The sequence below is a fragment of the Carcharhinus amblyrhynchos genome, chromosome 1 (assembly GCF_965287045.1).
Source record: "Carcharhinus amblyrhynchos chromosome 1, sCarAmb.v2.hapA, whole genome shotgun sequence".
Taxonomy (NCBI): Eukaryota; Metazoa; Chordata; class Chondrichthyes; order Carcharhiniformes; family Carcharhinidae; genus Carcharhinus; species Carcharhinus amblyrhynchos.
In genome coordinates this window covers 71190464-71203673 of record NC_137324.1, presented here as the reverse complement: position 1 = coordinate 71203673, position 13210 = coordinate 71190464, and the positions used below count along the sequence as shown (strand labels likewise).

Here is a 13210-nt window from a genome sequence, read left to right as displayed (position 1 = left end):
AATTATACTTCTCCCCCTCACCCTTAGATTGTGACCTTTCGTAATAGTTGTCCCCAATCTAGGGAAAAGCCTACCACTGTTGACTCTATCTATTCCCTTCATTATTTTATACACCTCTATCAGATCCCCCCTTAATCTCCGTCTTTTTAAGGCGAAGAGCCCCAGTTTTTCCAATCTTTCCTCGTAACTCAGTCCTTCCATGCCAGGAACATCCTGGTAAATCTCCTCTGCACCCTCTCCAGGGTCTCCACGTCCTTCCGGTAGTAAGGTGACCAGAACTGGACGCAGTCCTCCAAATGCGGTCTAACCAACATTCTGTACAACTGAAGCATTAGACAGCTCTTATACTCTATACCCCTTCCTATAAAGGCTAGCATTCCTTAAGCTTTCTTCACAACCTTCTCTACCTGTGATGACACCTTCAGAGACTTGTGCACCTGCACTCCCAGGTCCCTCTGTATTTCTATACTCTTAATCGGTCTACCTTTTATCATGTAACTCCTCCCTGCATTATTCCTTCCAAAATGCATCACCTCGCATTTGTCAGGATTAAATTCCATCTGCCATCTATCTGCCCAATATACCAACCTGTCTATAGCCTGCTGTGTCACCTGACAATCTTCCTCAGTATCTGCCAATCCTGCCATCTTGGTGTCATCTGCAAACTTGCTGATCACACCACGTACGCCCTCTTCCAAGTCGTTTATATATATATTACAAAGAGAGGTCCCAGTACTGAGCCCTGTGGCACACCACTGGTGACTGACCTCCAGTCAGAAAAGGACCCTTCCACTACTACTCTCTGTCTCCTATTGCCCAGCCAATTTTCAATCCATCTAGCTACCTGTCCTTGTATCCCATGTGCCTTAACCTTTTCTACTAGCCTACCGTGAGGGACTTTGTCAAACGCCTTACTGAAATCCATATAGATGACATCAACGGCTCGCCCATCGTCAACCGGTTTTGTCACCTCCTCAAAAAATTCTACCAGATTCGTAGGGCAAGACCTCCCCTGAACAAAGCCATGTTGCATATCCCTAATCAGATCGCAACGCTCCAAGTGCTTATACATCCTATCCTTAAGAATTTTTTCCAATAATTTTCCTACCACCGATGTCAAACTCACTGGTCTATAATTACCAGGGTTATCCCTACTACCCTTTTTAAACAGCGGTACCACATTAGCTACCCTCCAGTCCTCTGGGACCTCACCTGTGTCCAAAGAAGAAACAAAGATTTGCATCAGAGGCCCAGCAATTTCATCTTTCACCTCCCTAAGCAGCCTGGGATAAATACCATCAGGCCCCGGAGCTTTATCCGTTTTTATGCTACATAAGAACCCTAGCACTTTCTCCCTCGTAATGGATATTTCCTTCCACTGATCTACAGCTCCCTCCAAGACAATACACGACACCAAACCCCTCTCCTTTGTGAATATCGACACAAAGTATTCATTCAAGATCTCCCCCATTCCCTCAGACTCGATGCATAGCTCCCCTCCTTTGTCCCTAAGAGGACCAATTTTCCCTCTAACCACTCTCTTGCTCCTAATATAAGAGTAAAATGCCTTTGGATTTTCCTTAATCCTATCAGCCAAAGCCATTTCATGCCCTCTTTTCGCCCTTCTAACTCCCCTTTTAAGCTCCCTCATACTCTCTCTACATTCCTCCAGTGCACTCTCCGTTCCCAGTTGTTTCGACCTAACATATGCCTCCCTCTTCTTCCTGACCAAGTCTTTGATACCCCCTGTAATCCACGGCTCTCTAATCCTGCCTTTCCCATCCTTCCTCTTTGCTGGCACATGCCTTTCCTGCAACATTATCAGTTTGCCCTTGAAAGCCTCCCACTTACCAACCGTGGACTTGCCAGCTAACAACCCCTCCCAGTCAGTGTCCTTCAGCTCCCTCCTAATCCGGCTATAGCTCGCCTTTCCCCAGTTCAGTACCCTCCCCTTCGGACGGCACTCATCCCTTTCCATTTTTATCCTAAAGTAGACAGACTTGTGGTCACTGTTAGCCACATGTTCGCCTACCTCAACCTCAACCACCTGCCCCGGCTCATTACCCAACACTAAATCCTAGTCGGGCTAGTTACGTACTGCTCCAGGGACCCTTCCAACACACATTTTATAAATTCCTCCCCATCCGTACCCCCAGCTCTAGGCACCTTCCAATCCACTCCAGGAAGATTAAAGTCACCCACTACAACCACCTTATTCTTTCTGCACCTATCTAAAATGCCTCTGCAAATACCTTCCCTATAGTATACTCCTAGCATTGTAATCTCTCACTTTTTATTCCTCAACTCCACCCACAGCGACTCAATCCCTAACTCCTCCATATTATCCTCCCTCTGCACTGCTGTGATGTGCTCCTTTACTAACAGCACCACCCCACCAGCTCTCTTCAACCCTCCTCTGTCACACCTAAAACACTTATACCCAGGAACATTCAGCTGCCAGTGCTGCCCTTCCTTTAACCACGTCTCCGTTACTGCCACCACATCTAAATTCCTCACAAACATCAAGGCCCTAAGCTCATCCGTTTTACCCGTCACACTCCTCGCATTGAAACAGACGCAGTCCAACCCACCAGGGCCACTCAGAACCTCCTTCCCCCTGATAATTTTCCTTTCACCCAAACCTACCCTATCACCCAACTCACTCCCAACCCCAGTGTCTAATGAGCTATCAGTCTCATCCCCACCCCCCCTCCCTATTAGTTTAAACCCTGCCTAAACACTCCAGCTAACCTCCCTTCTAAGACATTTGTCCCTCTCCCATTCAAATTTTCCCCATCCCTCCTGTACAGTTGCCCTTCTCTCACAAATACTTCCCAGTAGTCTACAAAAGTAAAGCCCTCTACCTTGCACCAATCCCTCAGCCATGCATTCAGCTGCATGATCTCGTTATTCCTATCCTTGCTGGTACTAGGCAGCAGCCCAGAGAATGCCACCCTGGAGGTCCTGCTCTTCAATTTGGACCCCAACTCCCTAAATTGCCTGCGTACATCTGCCCTACTCTGCCTTCCTATGTCTCTCTCACCTACGTGTATTATTACTTCTGCCTGGGTCCCCTCCCCTTTCAAAATTCCCTCTATCCTCTCTGATACATCCTGTACCCCTGCTCCAGGGAGGCAGACCATCATCCTGGAGTCACGATTTTGCCCACAGAACCTCCTGTCAATTCCTTTGACCCTCCCATCCCCCACCACTATCACATTGCCAGCCCCCTTCCTTCCCTCTGAGTCATTCTGGCCCTCCTGTCTTTCCTTTTGTACCCCTGTCGATACCTTTTGGGGGGCCACTGGGGTGGTCTTTGGACCAGGACTATTCTTCTTCTTCCTCTTCTTCCTCTTAACAGTTGTCCACCCATTCTGTTCCTCAGCCCCTGGGACCTCCACTTGTTCATGGTTCCTAGCCATTAACTCCTCATTCTCCCTGACCAGAAATGCATCCTCTAAACGCAGCTCTAGTTGCCTGACCTGGGCCCTCAATCGCTGCAGCTCTAAACACTTGACGCAGATGTGGGCCTTCGGGAGACGTGATGCCTCCAAGAACTCCCACATGTGGCACCTAACACAGCTAACGCTCCTCCCCATAGCCCCTGCCATGTCCCAACCTCACTTGGGTTTGTATGTGCCGAAATGCAACACCGGAAAGATAGAAACTGCAACTCACCTTGTCTAAGCCTGCTCTCGCCTAAGCCCGGCAAGCCAAAGCCCTTATACCTCTCACTCAGCTCCCACTCACTCCGCTGCCCACTGTCTATCACTGCCTTCTTTTTATACGCCCTTCCCGACTAGCCCCTCACCTAACTTCCGGTACAGAAGTAAAAAGCACTCACAGAAACCCCGCAAACCGGAAATGCAGTCAAAAAGCGTTTAAAGTAAATCCAACACTCACCAAGGCCACCAGGTACACTGCTCCGGAGAACATGACTTTCCCCTATTTGGTACTATAATGTACTGCTCTAAGAAAATATCCCAAAAACACTCCATGAATCCATCCTCTCAAGATTACCTTACCTTTATTTACCCAATCTATATGAAAATTAAAATCACCCCTGATTATTGTAGTACCTTTCTTGCAAGCGCCCTCCCCCCCTGCTCAATTTCTTAATTTATACTCTCCGACAGTGTAGCTTTTTAGGGCTTACAAACTATTACCACTAGGGACTTATTTCCCTAGTCATTTCTTATCTCTGCTCAAACTGATTCTACAACTTGATCTTCCAGCTAGGATCATTTTTACTTCTGTACTGATCTCATCCTTCTTTTCCCTTTCTCCTTTCATTCTGAAATGTCAAATATCCTTGACTATTCAGTACCCAGTCTTAGTCACTTTGAAGCATCTCATCACAGCCATTTTTTTTTCTATTTGTCCTATCCATCTCATAAAGAATCTATTCACTTCAACTGCCTTTACTATTTTATTTTCAACCATTTATCCCTACTCTGGCCTTATGGGGGACTCTTGTTTGTATGCTCTATTCTATTCTGTTACCTATCTCACTTCCCTGTAATATTGTGTTGTTTGTTCTCTGGATGCTCCACTCATCAATCCTGAGCTGAAGTTCCTTGAGTTACAACCCATTACTACAGATTGGTTTAGAGGATGCCACTGGTGCCCACTGCTCCCCACATGTTACAGTTGCAAAACACCACTTATCTTGTCATTTCTATTGTATTTTGCTTAATTAAGGTTTCAAGTTTGGAAATATAGCTTAAAGGTTATTTCCAGATACATTACCTAGCTTAATTAGGTAAGTTAGAAATTTAATACATAAATGACCCTGTTACTAAACTAAACTACTGTCCAGCTTAGAGAAAAAAAAGCTTAAAACTACAAGTACTCTGTTCTGGTTCCTTCTATCAGCAAAAAGAACATGCATATTTATACCAGCTAGGATTCCAAATTCTGACTCAAATTCTACTGACTATTCCATTTCTAACTAGCTACCTAATTAACTAACTGCCACTTGCAGAAATTAAAAGTGAAATAAGCTCAAGTTTCAGTTAAATGATTATGTAATTCTTGAGTAGATTTTACAGAGAAAGAGATCAACTCTTAAATTTGAAACCTTGGTGAGTGAGAGAACTCTTGAGTTCACTACTCTTTCAAAGCCATAATGGCCTCATTGCTACTTACCCCTTGGATATGAAGTGACCATTAGTGGAATATCAGAGCATTGCAGGGTAAGGTGTGGCATAATAAACTTCTGAACTCTTTTCACAGTTCTAATTAAGTCTTAAATGGCACAGGCAAGGAACGATTTTTTTTTCCCTTTCTCATTCCTGAAATATACTTGTTTGTGGAACCTTAATAGTTGTGAGTGCTCTCAGGTATAAATAATAAAAATTCATTCAGGTTCATATGATGATCTGGCGAGTTTTCTGGCACAAGTGTCTCAAAATAGGAAACATGCAGATATATTTTTAATCAGTGGTAAAGAATTTTCATAGATGCTCTTGCATTATTTTCCAGTAACTCTGGTATCTTTATTGAGGATTCCATTACATAGCTTCTTTCATTGCTGTGTACTATTGCTAACAAATGAATTCATCTACAGTCTTTCAACAGGAAACTGGAAGTGCATTCCAAAGTAGATGGATAGTAAATGTTGTACTTTAATTATTGTGCTTGAATCCAGTGGCACATTATGATTAATGCAGTGTATCAGACTTAAGAAACAAAAATGTTTGTAAAACAAAAATCACCAAGAAAGTTTGTTTCCAGTTATGTTTCTGAAAATGTCAACATGGAGCTTTGTGGGTGAACTGCATAGCAATCTGTGGCACTAATTCATCAGGATTGGAGTGTCTCGTAACTAAATTCCCCAATGTATAAAAGCTGAGACACTTACTTTTTTAAAAAAAGTAAAAAACAACTCCGTTGGCATTTGTTTTGAAAGTAACTTTTTACAGCATTCGTGCTGAAGTTTTCTGACCTCTTTCTTGCCCTTGGATTCCTGAAACTAGAAGAGCCGTCACACAATGTTAAAGAGTAGCACAATTTGCAAAAACCACAGAATGCAAATAAATATGCCTTAAGTTTTTTTCAGATTAGATTTCTTCTAATTTAAACATCTTTGACTCCCAACTAAATAGGCACTGTAACTTACGAAAATTAGTCGATACCCTAATTGAGCCAATGGAGACTGTACTTTTTGTGCCATTTCCATTTCCTGTGAATTTTCTGAGAAGATCACAGGAATAAAATTGAAGACAATATCCCCAGTATGTTTTCAAGTAACAAAATTGTAGCCAGTGACTAATCAGATACCCAATGGTGACTTCAACTGACTATCAAATGCACATAACCTGAAATAGACCCATCAGGTATTTGATATTGATGAGAACATAACGAAATAATTAGCATATGAAGTGTTCTTGTTACTGGAAACATGCTTTTGGCTGTACTTTTTAAATTTGCATTTTGAATAACAGCCAAGCTAGGATAAGGATGATATCAATGTCTTTAAAGTTTTTGTACTAATTGTAAATTTATTTCAATCTGCTCCTTCCCAATCCTCCTACAAGCTTCCATAGTGACTGTAATACACCTTGTCAATGCAGTTGTTGACTCGGTAGAAAAAGAAGGTATATTTTTTTTTCCAAAGCTCAATTATAAGTGTGTTGTGGTTAATTGAACTTTGTTGTACGTTGTAAGTCTATAACATTGTTAATGTAAATGCAGTGAGAGTGCTGTTTATCCATATAGCAGTGGTTTGATCATCATTAATTTTGAAACTGTACAGAATTTTTATTTCCAAAAAACATCCTGAGCATTAATACAGAAATGAAATTTTTCTAAGCCCTGCTTCAAACAGCAATGATCTCAGATTATGATCAGTTTGTTCTCCCTCTTTCTTTGTGCAGAAGTGTAAACAGGATGAGAAATTATGTGGGAATAATGAAACTTCCATACTTTCTTGGTTTTCCAATCATGCTTGTTCAGAAGCTTGTGGAGCAGTTGTAATTCACTCTTATGTACTTGACATTTTTCTTTGCTTTCCTCCTGATTGTTAAAGTATTTTTCTCTAATTTGTGTATCACAGTAGTAACACAGACTGCAGATATTCAGAAAAAATATAAAATCTATTTGCTTAGCAATGGTTTAAGACATCTGGTGCATTTTTAATCAGTGGCTTGGAGCAACACTAATAGCAGCATAAAATGTTATTAAAATATCCAAATTGAGATTCTAGCCAAGCATATGAACACAATAGATCTGGAGCATTGAAAATATAAATCAATCCAGTATTTTCTTCCATTACTTGCACAACCTTGCCTTCAGATCAAGTAAAAGGCTCCTCTTATGATATAGCTCTGCTATTGCTTTGTGAATTATTGGTTCACAAAATATTGTTCATGTTTCACTTTTTCTGTGAAATAATCAAAAGCATTTTTGTATAATTGTTACCAAGAAAGGAGTAAAATTTTCCTTCTCTGAAAAATAATTAAGTGTGAGGGGAATTATAATCAAAGTGGCACACAAGCTATCCTTTGGAGAGGGTTCCAGTTCTACTGAGCCTCTGTCTCTTTTTTTTAAGTGCGCCTCCAAAATCCACCAGAAACCAGGAAACACACTTCTCATGTTTGCCTCTTCTTCACATAATCCAAACTGGTTACATGATGTAATCCACTGGGACACCAGTCAGTTTTGCTTCTGTCACCCCAACAGTAAATGTGCATTTTGCCGGCACACAGTGGAACATGATTGAGCATTGGTAGAAGTGGGGCCCGCAAAGGTGTGAAATGACAATTATCAAGAGGAATTTTTAGCCTCTTTGGTTTAGCAGTGTATGTTCACCATTATTAGTTCCAGGAGTGTCCTGCCTTGGCAATGGAGCAGTCAGAGTACTGGAAGATTTTGATTCAGTGCCCAACCTCGAAATACAACTCAAGTTACTATTTCAAGATAAAATGATTGAGTAATAAACCAAGGGCTGTATTCTTGAATCAATATTTAATGATTCAGTCTCTTGAGTATTTCTGGAAAAAGAGACATGTCGAAGCTTTTCGTCTTGAACTCATCAAGCCACTTTGCAAGAATACCAGTATAAGGGGAAAACAACAATATATACTGTATGAGAAGAGAAGGCTGAGTGGTTGGCGTTTCTAAATGATAATCAGTATGCTAAGAACTACGCTGACAACAAATTTCAGACTGTCAGTCTGTGTAGTGCGTTTGTGTGTACTGGAAGTTATAATAATACATAAGGCCCTATTCTTAGCAAACAGAAAAAACATGTAATGCCTTTTTCAGCTAAACAAAATAATTGGCAGCCATTCGCTGATTCAGTTCCCAGAGCAATGCTTTGACCAATCAATTGCAAACATTGATTGGCAGTTATCACCTTCAACTGGTGAATTCTCCATGGCAATGCCTGTACCAATCAAATTCCATCTGCCAAACATCAGCACTCTCTCATACAACATAAATTTCATTTTTCTCTTATTCTGATAATCTTGCTGATGAGTCCACGACAAAAAACTTGGATATATCTTTTTTCAGCAATACTCAAGTTCTGGACTACTAAACAATTAGGTAATCAAGTGGAATTTTCCTGGAGTAGGGTAGTTTTGTCTGTTAAGTTCATTGGTCTTTTCAGCTAGATTCTTAACATATCTTCTTACTGTAGTTACACTGAAGATGTTATAGTTCTGGAAGACTTCAAACTTCTTTATCTTTCACTAAAGTCGTATGTTTCATTAGTAGAGTGCTGAAGCAAGAAAAGGTCATGGATTTATTTTGTCTTTGTGCACTAGGAAATTTTCACAGCTATTTCTTAGTACTTGCAAAAGGGTTTTAAAATATCACTTATTCTGGTAAACAGCACTTAACTGCTCTTTTAAAGTGTACGTATGTAGCAAATGAGCATTTAAATTGTTTGTTGCAAGCAAGCACATGGAATGCTAGTCTAGCCATTTCTTTCGTACTCTGATGCTTTAATATTTCATGTTTTCTTCCTCCCTTTCCTGCTCTTTGCCATGTAAAGAAACTTTTGCGGGTCATGACCTCAAGAACCCAAGAGGTGACTTTTGTCTGCATGTCTTTATTCTCTCATACTCAAAGCTGCACCTCTTTGACTTTAACATTCACTGCACGTTAATCTGCATAGCTGCAAGAGAGTGAACTGTTAATCCGTTTTTCACATGTTCAGTATCAGTCATTAATGTGCGTGATAGAAACTTTACCTTTTAAACCCCCGACTCCAGAAGTTTCTGTTTAAGCACAGCAGCCACTGCATTTGTAATATAACCAGAATAACATTACCTGATAAATTTAAAACCATGTACATTTGGTATGGTTGTGTGCTGGCTGCAATTGTCATTTTATAATGTCCAGGTATAAATGTTTGTGTCTCTTATTTGTATTGGGGAAAATATTGCCCTATCTCAGCTGTGTCCTGTTACATTCTGGAGACGTCAATCAGCACTAACATTATTTACTACCACTGTGTAAATTACTTTTTTTGTTGTTTTCTTGTATTTGATAAACACTGAAAGCCTTCTTCAAAGTTCTAATTTTTCTTCCTTTCTTTTCTCTGGCAAAAGCTTATCACTGGGACACATCTGATTGGATGCCAAATGTTCAACTACCTGGTATCCAGGAGTACCCACAGTACGAGGTAGTGGAACATCCAGCCCCTCTTTATTCTGATCCCAATGCCATTGACACGGACTACTATCCTGGCGGATATGACATTGAAAGTGATTTCCCCCCACCTCCAGATGATTTTCCCATTCATGAGGAGCTACCACCACTGCCCCCAGAGTACAATGAGTTTGATTCCATACAGCCGCCACGGGACATGCCCACGGCTGGAAGTCTGAGTTCAGCATCGCAAAGTAGACAGCATTTTAACATGAATCAGTATCTACCCCATCACCACTATTCAGCAGACCTCTCAGAACCTCAAAATGCAGTCCCTGCTGGAAGCAGTTACAGAGGGGCCTACCCACCCTACTCTTTAACATATAATGATGACTTTGAACCGCCAAGCATGGACAACATGTCTATGTCAGTATATACATCCACTACCGCCTCGTGCTCTGATGTTTCAGCGTGCTGTGAGATGGAAGAATCTGAAGTCATGATGAGTGACTATGAAAGTGGGGATGAAGGCCACTTTGATGATGTGACTATTCCACCACTGGATTCTCACCAACACACAGAAGTCTGATGATTAACAAAATTTAAAGTGCCTGGGCTTTAACTGAAATCATGCTACAGCTTCGATATTTGACAAGTGCTCAATGTTTTTACATATTGATTTGCAAGCATTGTTGATGAGCTAATTCCAGCATGGCTGCACTGGATCATGCAGCATGTTTCTACCCATCAGCAGTTTCTTTTTCCCTGAGTTACTGGAACTGGACTTAACAATTTTCATTTACATTGGCTGTGCCATTTCAGAACGTGGTTTTGTATCAGTATCAACATGCAAAGTATTGAAGGATTTTGATATCTGGCATTATAGAAACAAAACACCATGTCATTGTGGTATTCTTGGTCTGTATTTATGTAGTCCTCCTATTAATACAGAGATTAATTTTTTAAAAGATTTTTTTCCTGTCCTGCAATTTCTTTTGTAAATTTAATGTACAGTTCTGATTTAAATAGTTTAAACTAGATTTTGTAGATATTTTGTGGATTTGTTTCCAGAATTTTAGTGCTGTTCTAAAATATGTTAATCACTTGCATTGACATTGACATACCCTGACAGTTATGTGCAAACCAGTGATTGGGGTTTTACTCTTAAGTTTATTATTTCCAGTGAATTTAAATATTTCACCATGAACATTTTACCAAATGTACCAAAATGCCAAGCTGGTATGATTGAGTAGGTTTGTTTTGCTTTGTTGTTTGAGTCTGATACATAAAAAAAATGTCTTAACAGTGAGTGATTGCATTTCTAATTGTAAATTGTGTGGATTTATTTTTCAGTAAAAGGGGACCCACTGAATTTTTAGAACCAAACTTTGCATAACCTGACAATGACTTTCTAAAGTTCTCTTTATGTGGTGCAATGGTTCTGAGGTTTTTTTTTAAATGAAACTCCCATTAGCATACACTTACTTACTTTGCATTGGTAATAAATTGTGGAAAATTAATTGCCTTTTGCTGTGTCTTTTGTGAATTCAAAGAGAGTTGAACTTTGCTGGAAACTAATTCACAAATACATTAACAAAATAATTATGCTCAGTTACTGTGTAGATACTGTATCCTTGAATTTCCATTAGAGTTTTCTCTGGTCATTTGCTGTAGATTTGTCAGAAAATCAGGGCAAACTATGTGAAAATTCATGACCTTTATATGTATGTGTGTGTGTGTATCTATCTTGTATCTCAATCAGGTGTACATCTCTTCCTGTCCACAAATTATTTTCTGTAACACATTTTATGTCAGCATTTATTCTGGGAAAATCTTATTGATATATTTATAATGGAAAAACCTTATGTCAGTTTTACAATGGGAAAACCTTACTTTATTGTCACTATTTGTGAAGGACAAGGTTTAAAGGAGATGTATGGGGCAAGTTTTTTTACACAGAGGGTGTGGGTGCCTGGAACTTGCTGTCGGGAGAGGTAGTGGAAGCAAATACAATAGTGACTTTTAAGGGGTGTCTGGACAAACACATGAATAGGATGGGAATAGAGGGATATGGTCCCCGGAAGGGTAGAGTGTTTTAGTTAAGTCGGGCAGCGTGGCCGGTGCAGGCTTGAAGGGCTGAAGGGCCTGTTTCTGTGCTGTAATTTTCTTTGTTCCTTTTGTTCTTTATTTCTTCAGGAACCTTTATAATCACTCAAACACTTTTGGAAAAATAATGGGTGGAATTCTTCCATTTTTAGATTAAGTGCGATGGTGGATAGCTCAGGTGGTGCCTGTCTCCCTGGACAGAAAGGTGGCATCCAGCAACAGATTCAGCAGTTGGAACCTGATTAATTAGGTACAGTTTCCCTCCAACTTGTCCGGCAGGACGGCAGCTGATTTATCTGCCTGTCCTCAGCTGATAGGTTCAAAGATTCTGGAGCCTTATTTAAGAAACCAGTCCATAATCACTCTCTCCAGCCTATTTCCCTTCACCAGTCCATGCAGGATGTCAGCAACCCAGAAAGAAAAGGCTAACAGCCCCAAAAATTAGTGTGTTCCTTGATTCAGCCACAGCCAACACCATCCCCCCAACCTCCCCACCCCCCACCAAGCCCATCACCTGTGAGATGCAAACGCCCCACCGAATCTGAAGCCTTCCAACCCCTTTCAGTAAGTGAATGGTATCCCTTTGACCATCTTGTTTGTGAGCCTTTGGTGCTGGTTGGGGTTCAGCATCACTCCCCTCTGTCTCCCCTGCTCCCTTTCATTGTTCTTCTTCTTCATCCACCTCCTTTGCCTCTGCCTGATATTGAGAGTCCTCCCACTTCTCACACCTCCCTTCTTACACACCCCTCCTTCTTCATTGCCTCCCTTGTCTTCATCAAGCCACCTGGTAGCTGTATGAGTCCCTCAACACTTTGCTCCCAGTTAGAGACTGCTTTGTGACACTAGTGGGGGATGGAGTCCCCTGTTCTCCCCAATCCCAGGCACAGTACTGATCCAAGAAAGTGACACAGGAGGATCCGTGTGTCAGGCAGCTGTCCATGAAGACCAGCTTGGCATGGAGATGGCGGGCAGGAACTGGTCTGCTCCTGCAGAGTAATGAACAGTACAGCACTGTGACAGTGTTACACTCACCTCACTGCCTCTTGTCAGCTGAGGGGCCATCTTGTGCACATCACTCTTTTGCAATAGGGTTTCATGCTAACACGATTTCCAGTTGTCATGACGCTTGATTGAAAGGTTGACAAGACATCAGCAGGCAGCTGTTTTAATTAGCATTACTGAAATGTAAATGATGTTCCTACCATCAGCCAGTGGGAAGACTAACCCACCATTAACCTGCTATTGGGAGAATTGCAATGTAATATTACACCAGCAGGTTTCTGTCTTTGGCTACAGCTAGATTCTCTTCTGCCTAACACGGGCGGAATGGGAAAATTCCACCTAATGTCTAGAAATTTGAATCAGAGAAAAGATATAACAATGTCCAAAGTAAATGAAAAAAAAAGTCAAATTACATATTTCACAGTAGCATAATGACATTTGCTTTCTTGTCTTGAAATACATTCATTCATTTTTTTTAACTTCAAGGCTTCGGCTTGTCCCA

General features: G+C 41.0%; 1 protein-coding gene across 6 annotated transcripts in view; it reads left to right on the top strand.

The window, feature by feature from the left end:
* fat1a (FAT atypical cadherin 1a) overlaps positions 1–11120 on the top strand; it is a 215094-nt gene extending 203974 nt beyond the window's left edge. For 3 of the 6 annotated variants that reach the window (XM_080186730.1, XM_080186775.1, XM_080186720.1), the window contains 3 exons: positions 6540–6599; positions 9002–9037; positions 9561–11120. In XM_080186730.1, the coding sequence (XP_080042856.1) occupies positions 6540–6599; positions 9002–9037; positions 9561–10189 (725 nt within the window). In that variant the 3' untranslated portion in view covers positions 10190–11120. The remainder of the gene's footprint in view (positions 1–6539; positions 6600–9001; positions 9038–9560) is intronic. The other 3 variants (XM_080186749.1, XM_080186740.1, XM_080186757.1) reach the window with 3 other exon arrangements.
* Positions 11121–13210: the final 2090 nt, after the last annotated feature.